The sequence below is a fragment of the Zea mays genome, chromosome 8 (assembly GCF_902167145.1).
Source record: "Zea mays cultivar B73 chromosome 8, Zm-B73-REFERENCE-NAM-5.0, whole genome shotgun sequence".
NCBI lineage: Eukaryota > Viridiplantae > Streptophyta > Magnoliopsida > Poales > Poaceae > Zea > Zea mays.
In genome coordinates, this window is record NC_050103.1 from 170,175,683 (window position 1) to 170,186,194 (window position 10,512).

A 10,512-nucleotide genomic window follows, 5' to 3' on the forward strand; every position below is an offset into this window, starting at 1 on the left:
TACTAGGAATTGAAACCCCCTCAATCCCCCTCAATTCATATGGATTGGGGTATAACCGAACAAGCCCTAAAATGTAAAGTTTCCGATGGAAACTGTTCCAGCTTGTCGTGGCTCTGTACTCTCGCCTAGAAGCATGATAAGCAAAAAAAAAAAGGAGCTGAACCGTTTTTAATATTCCCTTGTAGAACATTATTAAATACGTAGTAATGGAAAGAAAACAATGACATTTATTTCACTTCCCCCGGTCTCTGACCCTGAAAATCCGATAAAATCCACTCTCAACTCCAACGACCCCCACTCTCCATTTATTCTCCCCCTTCTTTCCTCCCCCGCCCCACGCTCTTCCTCCTCCTTCGTCGTCGCCGGTAACCCCCGCGGAGCCGCGTTGATAGCTCGCCGTAGGGGGATTTGTCTGCCGTCGCTACGGCAGATATCAGTGCTGGAGCGTGGTTACTGACAGGGTGCGGCTGCATTCGGCCTCCCGGCTTCTCCTTCACGCGCGCGCTTGGCCTCCCTACAAGGCTCTGTCTGACTGGCTCTGAAGACGTCTGAAGGTTAAACCAAGCTCCCTGCGCTGCTGCCCAAGCGGCCGACCCTTCCTGCCGCCGATAGACCCGTGCTGGATGCCTGGATCCTCTGTCTAGTGCTGCCGCTGCCAGCGCTACTCATCCTCATCCTCACCCTAGTGGAGTGGAGATCCGTCCAGGCGTGGATTGATTTCTTCTTTTTCTGGGTGAGTGATCCTCGAGCTACTCTGGGTGTATGCTCGGAGGGGTCGTTTTCTTGGAACTCATCCTTTGCCGTGGCCATGGGCAATCAAATCGAAAGGTGTGGATTTGTGTTCTCCGTCGCGCTAGCCGCTAGGTCCGACTGATCCCGTTCATCCAGATGTGGCTTGGCTTGGTCCTTCAGCGCGCGAGATGGCTCTCTGTGCCCCCACCCAAAACAATATCAGTTCATAACAACTCCCATGGCCCACGCTAAGTTCATCTGACCATCTCTGAACCTGCCCAAGTCATGCTTTTCTTCTTTTATTTTTGCGCACAAGAATAGTCAAACGCTGTTCACTGGGTACATTGGCGCCTTGGATTTGTTCAAAATGTGTGATTTTGATAAAGAAAAGAAATATTGGCCTCCAAGGGGCTGGAAATCTCAAAATTGCAGAGGGAACGTCCTTTTTAGTGGGTTGTTTATGGAAGCCAAAGTTTATTCTTCGTGAACAGTGTATTGCGGGATTGCCAGTAGATTTTAACTCTTCCATTTCTGCTAGTAGTATCTGGACACTTGATTTGCCCCATTCTACAATGTAGAGACCTGTTCTTTCCTTTAGCCTAAGGAAAGGCCTTGAGAAATGTTCAGAATGAAATGCTAATGTTATCTGTTTTTCTTGTGATTCTTGTAGTCAGATGTTGGAGCTCAGGTAATAGCCACCCATGGAAGCAATGGAGGCCGAAGAAGGTCCTTTTCTGGCTAATGATGCCAAGGTATCATCTTTACAGTGAATTTGTCTGGTAGTCCTGTTAATCTGTTGTTCTCCTACCTTTTGCAAGTACATCTTAAAAGCCTGTTCATGTTTAGTTGATCAATGAGAGTTACCTTTTCTTTTCCATATTGTTTAGGTAGTATTTGTTTCAATGGTTAGTACTATCACAATGCTTTGGTTTCTTTAAGGTTCCTTTTTCTTTAAATACTACTTTGTACTGTGATAAGTTACTGGAACCTTATAGCTTTCCGTTTGGTGGTTTTGCTTAATTTCGCAGCGAATCTGAAGAAATTTTGGTTTTTTGCAGTTGCACGCAGGAATTTGTAGAGCATTTCATCCTTCTGTATCTAAACTTTCCACCATTTTCCCCTTTATCGAAGCATCAAGACCCAGAAGCAAGTCTGGTATACAGGCATTGTGTTCACTACATGTGGCTCTTGATAAAGCCAAGGGGCTTCTTCAACATTGTGCAGACTGCAGCAGACTCTACTTGGTAACTTCTTATTCCTCTTGCCCTACTACTACTGCTGTGACACACTTATTTCATCTTGGGCATTTATTTTGGATTTTTTTGCAATTGGAACAATTTTTTAATAGATATTATATTTCACTTAGGCAATCACTTCGGAAACTGTGCTTTTAAAGTTTGAGAAGTCTAGAAGCCAGCTTCAGGAGAGTCTAAGGCGCATTGAAAGCATAGTAACTGAAGATATCGGCTGTAAGGTATATTGTGCACGAAGCTCATCTAGTCAATATTTTTGTTTCACCAATCTTTGTCTTTTTCTTTTATGACTTTATAGTTTTGCGATTATTACAGTGTGTAATATGAACTGACATCCTGAACGTGTCAGATTGTGGAGATTGTTGGTGAACTGGAGCAAATTGTTTTTACATTGGATAGATCAGAGAAGGAAGCTGGTGATGAGCTGATCAATTTGCTACAGAGAAACAATAAAACAAATGGTTCTAGTGATAATGGGGAACTTGAGGTCTTCCATATTTCTGCTCTTAAATTGGGAATTACATCTTCTAGGGCAGCACTCACCGAAAGAAGAGCCCTTAAGAAGCTAATTGAGAAGGCTCGTTCTGATGAAGACAAGCGTAAGGAGCTTGTTGTGTCATACTTGTACAATCTCATGAGGAAGTACTCAAAGTTCTTCAGAAGTGAGACTGGTGATGATACAGATTCTCAGGGATCGTCTCCATGCTCGCCAACAGTATTAGGCGTGGATGATATGTGTAGTCCATACATCAATGGCCGTGCATTTGGTAGACAGATTTTGAGCAGTCAGTCGTTCAATTCAAGGTTTGGATCTTTCAATTCTAGGCTCGGATCATTCAATTGCAGACGTGCTGCTGGTGGTGGTCCAAGGTCTGGGAATATCTCAGTCCCTCCTGAAGAACTTAGGTGCCCTATTTCCTTACAACTCATGTATGATCCAGTCATCATTTCATCCGGGCAGACTTATGAGCGTATTTGCATCGAGAAATGGTTCAATGATGGTCACAGCACATGTCCTAAAACTCAGCAGCAGCTTGCCCACCTGTCATTGACTCCAAACTACTGTGTTAAGGCCCTGATTGCCAGCTGGTGCGAGTCGAACGATTTTCCACTTCCTGATGGTCCACCAGGAACTTTTGATGTAAACTGGAGACTTGCTTCCTCTGACACTGAGGCTACAGGTTGTGTGTCTGTTGAAAGCTTTGATTGTACCAGTGCAAAGAGCGTCAAGATTGTCCTGATGGAGGATGCTAGAAAAGAGGAGCCAGCAAACAGCGTATCTGGAACGCTGGATGACGGTTCTTGTAACGATTTCGATCTGAACGAAGGCTATGGGAGCCTGCTGCTCTTGCTTCATGAAAGAAGTAACATGGACAAGCAGTGCAGGCTGGTGGAGCAGATAAGGTATCTTCTGAAAGACGACGAGGAAGCAAGGATCCAGCTAGGCTCAAATGGCTTTGCCGAGGCACTGGTTGAGTTCTTGAGGAATGCTGTGGATGATGGAAATGAGAAGGCACAGGAAGTCGGTGCAATGGCTCTTTTCAATCTCGCAGTCAACAATAACAGGTATTGTTTCCTAGCTGCATGGTGCTCGTTGATTGCTGCTAGTTTGAAATGGTAATTATAACTTAAACTTAATGAATTATTTTTGCCTAGCATTTTCGCTTATCAAAACCCTATTTTATTTCAGAAACAAGGGACTCCTGTTATCTGCCGGAGTAGCCGGTCTACTTGAGCAGATGATATCGAATCCACGCCTATCTGGTCCTGCCACAGCACTCTACCTTAACCTTTCCTGCCTTCCTGACGCAAAGGCCGCCATCGGTTCAAGCCAGGCGGTGCCATTCCTAGTCGACTGTCTGTATATCCAAGACGCCAGCGACACAAACGGCAGCTCCAGCAAGCACGACGCCCTGTACACGCTGTACAACCTGTCGAGCCACCAGGCCAGCGTGTCGGCGCTTCTAGCCGCAGGCATCGTGGACGCCCTCCACCGCCTGCTCGCGGAGTCTGCAGCGCCTCCGGAGGAGGGGCTTGGCTGGACAGAGAAGGCTCTCGCGGTGCTCATCAGCCTGGCGGCCACCGAGGCTGGCAGGAAGGAGATCGTGTCCACCCCTGGTCTGGTCAGCACGCTGGCGACGGTTCTGGACACGGGCGAGCCGACGGAGCAGGAGCAGGCCGTGTCGTGCCTGCTGGTGATGTGCAGCGCCGACGACGAGTGCGTCGCGGCGGTGCTCCGGGAAGGGGTGGTCCCGTCCCTGGTCTCCGTCTCGGCGGCCGGGACGGGGCGGGGCAGGGAGAAGGCCCAGAAGCTCCTCAAGCTGTTCAGGGAGCAGAGGCAGCGGGACACCGCGCCGGCGCCGCAACCCCAGCAGCAGCTGCTGCAGAGCCAGCTGGCGGAGGGCGGGAATGGTGGCGGTGCTATTATCGCGTGCCACCACCGGGAGTCGAAGCCGTTGTTCAATGTCAAGTCCAGGAAGCTGGGCAGGACGCTGAGCTCTCTGTGGAAGAACAGGGGCTTCTCGCTGTACCAGTGCTAGGATGCATGCTAGAGTAGTATGTGTTTTTGAGTTGATCAGTGGGTTGTGTACATCGTCTTCTGCCTTGTTTTCCGCTTGGTCCTTTTCCTCTTCTCTGGGGTATTGTTCTGTTTCGGGGTAAGAAAGAGGAGAGTGAAAACATTGGTGTTCTTCCCCCACCTCCTCGGTGGGGTGATGTAGGGCATTTTCCAGTTTGGCTTTGGCCTTGTCAAGAGCTGTGTACAGTTGTTTCTTCTTTACAGGTCTTCGGTTCTCTGTCAGTGCCCCCGTTTTCAGATCAGACGCTTCTTCCCCTTGTCAATTCAAAAATCAAAACCAACACGACTTGCAGCTGATTGTTCCCATTCCTGTCAGCCTTCCTTAAAGATGACGACCCATTGCACATTGCATTATTCTGAGGTGTAAAAGCGCAGCTCTTCATCAGCCTAACCAGAGTTGAGAACAGAACAGGCTTGCCCAGAAAGCTGCTGGCTGGCTAGGGCACTGCTGTGTGTGGCGACAATGTAGGGAAAGCAAGTGAGATGAGGCGAGCAGAGCAGGAGGAGGACAATGACACCAGGTCGCAGATGAAAGGGAAATAATGGCGCATCCGCACGTCCTGCCGACAGGAACGAACGTTCAGAGCTGAGAGGCACACGGAATCGACGCCATGCATGCCCGTTGACGCCTCGTCCCCGACATCGCAGCACAGGGCCCCGGACCCCGAGTGGCGGACGGCCCTCCGTTCCGCTCATGCAATCATCACAATTCACCACCAAGGTTTCCAGTTTGCACGGCTCAGTCGAGATCAGCATCAACTGCTCGTCCTGCCGCTTTAATTTGAAAAATCAACGGTCCACGGGTCAGCAGTTATTTGTGGCGGGAAAGCAAGCAGAGAACACAGCCACACGCCCACACAGGACAGGAAGCAGGGCAGGGGCACGGTCCACCACTCGCGGCCTTCCAGTTCCACAATCCACCTAGGCCCAAAGTTTCGCCTGCCTGCCTCTCTGGGTCGGGTAAAATGTTTGGCTCAGCGAGAGCTGAATCTCTTGTGGGTCGCATTTGGGCTTGGGCCTGCGTCCACTCCTGATGGCGCCAGGCGAGGAGTGATCGGTCCGGTCGGAGACAATACAAGCGGTGGAATGGGCCGGCACCGCAAAGTCCATCTTCGAGCTCCTCTTTCCCGCCGCCGCCTCGGCCACGCCAGCTCCCGAATCGAAAGCGACGCTGTCTCGCCTCCAACTGCTCGAACGACCAGTTGATCTGCTTCAGTGACGTGAGTGAGTCCCCTCCCGTCTCGGGCCGATTTGCGTCCCCAACAAGTATCTCAGGCCGGCCGTGCGCGCCCGCCGACTCATGCATGGGCATGGCGACGACTGACGACGAGCACACGCAGCTAGCGGGGGGTAATAATATCTGGGTCGGGCGGGTTAGGGTTCGCTTTACCGATATTTTTTTTGTTAGGTAAAGACATCGGCTGCTGACTTTGAGATACTCCAATCGTTAAAACGTACGGCGGGTATCTATCTAATTAATCCGTTACAACAGAGCAGGGAACTCGATCGAATTATTGTCAGAAACGGCATCGCGTCTCCTCTACAGCTGGAGCGAACCGTCGCGGTCTGGGCATTACGGGGAGAAGCCGTTCCATACTTCCATCGCGGAGCCTCTCCTCCTGGGCTACGGCTAACCATGGCAGGCAGGCAGCCTCGGCCTCGAAAAAGACCCCGACGGAGACGCTCCTCCTCCTCCCCTGGCCTAACTCAGCTCCGAAACTTAAGGAGGACGCGTGAGACGAGATGCCTCACGAACCTGGAAAACGTAGCCTGCGTGCGTGTGCAGTGCAGACCCGTGCTAGCTCGCTCGCTATGCGTCTTGCAGTTACCCGACCCGAAAGTTGCCAGCCTAGGGTGCTGCTTATGCAAATCTGCAGAGGTCGCATCGTTCTCATGCACCCCAACATATATAACGTGTGTAGCAATATATGCTGTTTTCCCGTAAAAGCAAGAAAATTGCTGATTTGAAACGAAGGCTAGGCTTATATCCAGTGAAGAAGAAACAATCTGCATCAGAGAGAGCAAAGGGCAGAGGTTCGGTACTACTGTCACTACTACTTCTTCCCATATGAGATTATCGTTTGAGATATTAGTTAGTCGTCCTTTCTCGATCTGTCTCTCCTCCTCCAACTCCATACAAGATTCAAATCAACAACGACCCTCACTCGCTAGGTCAACCGATGGATCAGGCGGCTCAAACCATAAATAGAGGTAGATATTCTAGCCGCCTCTAGCTGTACATCTCTAGAAATCAGGTGGGCCGAATCAGAGGCGGACCCAAAGTGAGCCATGCCCCTGCTATTTTTTTTTACCCTTTATATACGTAATAGTCACTTAATATAAAATATAGAAAAATTAAGGTTTTGGGTGAGCCAAACAGCCTGTTGTAGGCCTTCTCATCGGATCAGCCTAGTCCACCCGACTTCGGTCCTTCTTCTCGACCTATTCCTCATATCTATATGTAATACGTCCAGCCTCATTCTTATGTATTATTATATTTCCTGATACACTATCCATATGTTTGGTTATCTGTATTTGCTGGTGCTTGCATCGTGGGATGCAATGAGTTGGTGTTTAGTTGTTGTCAACCTGACTCTACTCGTGCGAGGTGTGTGTTTGGTTACCTACGTGCAAATGTAGAGTCAGGCTCGCACGATACTCAAAGCACCCTGATCCAGACTCTGCAGGCGCGAGCAAATTGATTGCATCTCTGGAGCCAGGCTCCCGCCGGCCTGGCTCATGCAGCCAGGCTACCGAGAGAAGCCAACCAAACATGCCATATGTGTGTGCTTGCATGGTTAGGTGATCTCTAGTAGATTTACTCATCTCATCTCCTATTTTAAACTCCACACTGTAAACAGTGAATTCTACAGTGTAAATTGGTGTTTTTCACGATCATATGCATGATCTTTTGGCCACAACCTTACAGGACCGATGTATGCTCTATGGTCTCAGGTGCCCTACAACCTAAGTTAGTCCTGAAATATCCCTCATCATATATTTAATATGTTATAACTGAAACTTATTCATTTAGTTATCTTTATGGGATAGCCACATGCAACATCGGGGGCTCTAAAGGCTTATTCCTTCAGGTGTCCGAGGGCACGAGGGCCCTTATGATCACGACGTGAGGAGTCATAGGAGCTTATACCGTCAGGTGCCTGAAGCATGAGAGGCATCGAGGGTTTACATCGTTAGAAGCCCTAGGACCTGAGGGGTACCAAAGGCTTATACCGTTAAGTGTCCTTGGACGCTAGTGTCCCTAGGGCTTATGTATGTACGCACTTGCGCCTAACATTGTATGAACAAGAAGAATTTACAGTCCACTATTGTGTTTGTATGAGTTTTCGGCTACTGCTATTGTTTCTAAAAAATAAAAAAAACAATCAGGAAAGTAGGAACAAACATGCTTTTTAGAAGTAGTTGCTTTTAGATCTTATAGTTTTTTAGAACACCTTGAATCCTGCTTTAACTTTTGGCTTCTTTAACTTTTTGAGTTTTACAGTTGTTTTAAGAGAGACTAGCAAAGTATCCGTACATTGTTACGATTTTCATTTAATTTTAAGTATATAATATAAAACACATAAACATGTGCATTATGTTGGCAAGGTGGGTGTAAATGTGGGTTTAAAGCCAACAATTATGTTTGAATCCCCATTTGTACATAATTCTAGTATTTTTACTATTTAAAAGTGGGGGAGAACAACAACTATGCAATCAAGAAAACTGATGCTTTAATATAGTAGAGATAGAGGTATAATGTAGATTTTTATATTTGTTTGAACCAACTAACTTTCTCCTTCCGTTTCAATTTATAATTTGTTTGACTTTTTTAGCTCAAGTTTGATTGATCTGTCTTATTAAAAAAATTCTAATAATAATACTTATTTTTTCTTATAATATCGTTTAGCATATAATATACTTTAAATATGACTTTGATTTTTTTTCTAATTTTTTGAATAAGAAAATTCGGTCAAAATTGGTTTAAAAAGGTCTGGCGAATTAAGTACAACTTTTCTAAAGTCCATAAGTCATCTTTTTTTTGTACTCACAGCACACGGTCTTTTTTTTTCACAGTTTACAACTTAAATAATCACACCCTACAACCTTGACAAAAGGCAAAAAAAGGGTTGTGATGTCACCCGGACTAACTGATTATTAAGCCTCCAAAAACAATTCAGAAGAAGCCTAAGAATTTTAATGACCAGTTTAAAACAAAAAATTCTGTCCTAGCGGTCAGATCAAGCCGAGAGACTGCACCACGCCGCCAATGCCGAGAACGGTCTCTGGCCATGCAAAAGCAGCGGTGCGATGGCTCCCGATGAACTCCATCGCCTTCTTCGCGAGAACGGCGACGCCTCTGCTGTCCGCCGCCGCATTGTCGGACCTGGACACCTTGCCACAGGCTTCGGCCTTGATCGCCGATACGTACGCTCCGACATCATGAACGCTCCCCAGGTCGCGGAGGCTAAGGAAGTCGAGAGCGAGCTCCACGCCGACGTGCGTGTAGCAGTCACCGGCGGCCCAGGAGGCGATGAACCCTCTCGTGCCCTCGTTGAAGAGGGCGCCCGGGAGCATGGTCACCGGGTCGCGGATGTTAGCGACGCGCAGCACCTTCACGCCGAGCTCATCGCAGCGGTCCTTGAAGGCCGCGTTCCCCACCCTCGGTCCGCCGAAGGAGAAGACGGTGACGGGGACGCGGCGCCCTGACACGTCGCGGTTGAGGCCAAGCTGGGAGAGGTCGTACCCGAGCAGCACCGCCAGTGCGCTCCCCATGCTGTGCCCGGCCAGGGTGACGCTCATGTCTTCGCGGGGTCTGTCCTTGGAGAAAGACTTGATGACGCGGGACACCTCGCGGAGGAGCTGGTCCCGGCAGCTCTCCATGCCGCCGCCGCCGCCGGGAGAGGAGGTGTAGAGGTTGAGGAAGCCGGCCTCGACCTTGACGTCCCGGCGCGCGTCGAGCCGCGCCGGCTCCAGCGCGCTCATGAGGTTGGCCGCCCACTCTGCCTGCGTCACCGTTCCGCGCAGCGAGACGAGCACGTCGCGCCTGCCGAGCCGCCGGGTCATCTCGTCGGTGGACACGGCGACGTACCCGACCCAGCTGGCGCGGCCGTGGCCGCGGCCACTAGTGGACGGCCCGGCCACGTCCGGCGTTGCGTAGATGTACCGCGTCACCTCGTACCCTGCCCCGGCCATGCCGGCCTCCTCGAGCACGCGCTCCTTGGCGTGTTTGCAGCACATGTACCGCGCCGACGACGGGTCCACGTCCAGCACCTTGTAGCAGGCGCCGACGAGCTCACCGTACCGCGCCACCTCATCGCGCACCACGGGTTGCAGCGGCTGGAGCAGGCCGTCCCAGTCGTGGGACCCCTGGACCTGCCTCCACATGTTTGCGACCGATGCCGTCCTTCTCCTCGGCGTGCTCGTCGTCCTCGCTGCTGAGGCAATCGGCGCGCTTGCCCGCGCTCCGGTCCCCGCCCTCGCGGAGATGGACGGCGATGTGGCGGCCTCGTTAACCGTGGCGGCAGCCGCGAAGCTTGCACGGGATGGTTCAGGGCGCCCGGGGCTCCTCATCTGGTGCAGCCTGCAGCCCGGTTGGATCATTGCAGAGGAAGCCATTTGTTTACCACGCACAGATTGGTGACCGGTAGACCAAGCGTGCATATATATATATATATATATATATATATATATATATATATATATATATATATATATATATATATATATATATATATATATATATATATATATATATATATATATATATATATAGCCCCGCGTATTCATTCCGTCTGAAAAAGTACAATTCTCGTTTTTTTTAAAATAATTTGCTTCCAAATTTGATCAATTTTTTATAAAATATAATATTTATAATATAAAAATCAGTCATTGATTAATTATAAAATATAGTTTCGTAATAAATTAATTATATAATATAGTTTCGTA

The 10,512-nt window shown here is 49.1% G+C and overlaps 2 protein-coding genes across 5 annotated transcripts; one reads left to right on the top strand and one right to left on the bottom strand.

Annotated features, from left to right (window-relative positions):
- Positions 1-269: 269 nt before the first annotated feature.
- LOC100383455 (U-box domain-containing protein 7) lies at positions 270-4,785 on the top strand. 4 transcript variants are annotated; one of them, XM_008657053.4, is made up of 6 exons: positions 270-733; positions 1,407-1,484; positions 1,791-1,976; positions 2,099-2,206; positions 2,335-3,551; positions 3,676-4,785. In XM_008657053.4, the coding sequence occupies exons 2-6, from the start codon at positions 1,434-1,436 to the stop codon at positions 4,523-4,525; spliced, it is 2,412 nt and encodes an 803-aa protein (XP_008655275.1). In that variant the 5' UTR covers positions 270-733; positions 1,407-1,433; the 3' UTR covers positions 4,526-4,785. The 4 variants fall into 4 exon arrangements, with proteins under 4 accessions (XP_008655275.1, XP_008655279.1, XP_008655276.1 ...); XM_008657057.4 differs by having other exon boundaries at positions 284-554; XM_008657054.3 differs by having other exon boundaries at positions 285-554; positions 1,403-1,484.
- A 3,832-nt stretch (positions 4,786-8,617) lies between these two features.
- On the bottom strand, positions 8,618-10,182 carry LOC103636398 (phospholipase A1 EG1, chloroplastic/mitochondrial). Its single transcript, XM_008658754.2, has one exon. It carries the CDS (start codon positions 10,180-10,182, stop codon positions 8,800-8,802), a length of 1,383 nt encoding a protein of 460 aa, XP_008656976.2. The 3' UTR covers positions 8,618-8,799.
- Between the last annotated feature and the right edge of the window lie 330 nt (positions 10,183-10,512).

Coding starts and splice junctions, on each gene's coding strand:
- LOC100383455 (XM_008657053.4), top strand. CDS start 1,434: ATGGAAGCAATGGAGGCCGAAGAAGGTCCTTTTCTGGCTAATGATGCC. Junction 1,977..2,098: donor ACTGCAGCAGACTCTACTTG/GTAACTTCTTAT, acceptor TATTTCACTTAG/GCAATCACTTCGGAAACTGT. Junction 2,207..2,334: donor CTGAAGATATCGGCTGTAAG/GTATATTGTGCA, acceptor TGAACGTGTCAG/ATTGTGGAGATTGTTGGTGA.
- LOC103636398 (XM_008658754.2), bottom strand. CDS start 10,182: ATGGCTTCCTCTGCAATGATCCAACCGGGCTGCAGGCTGCACCAGATG.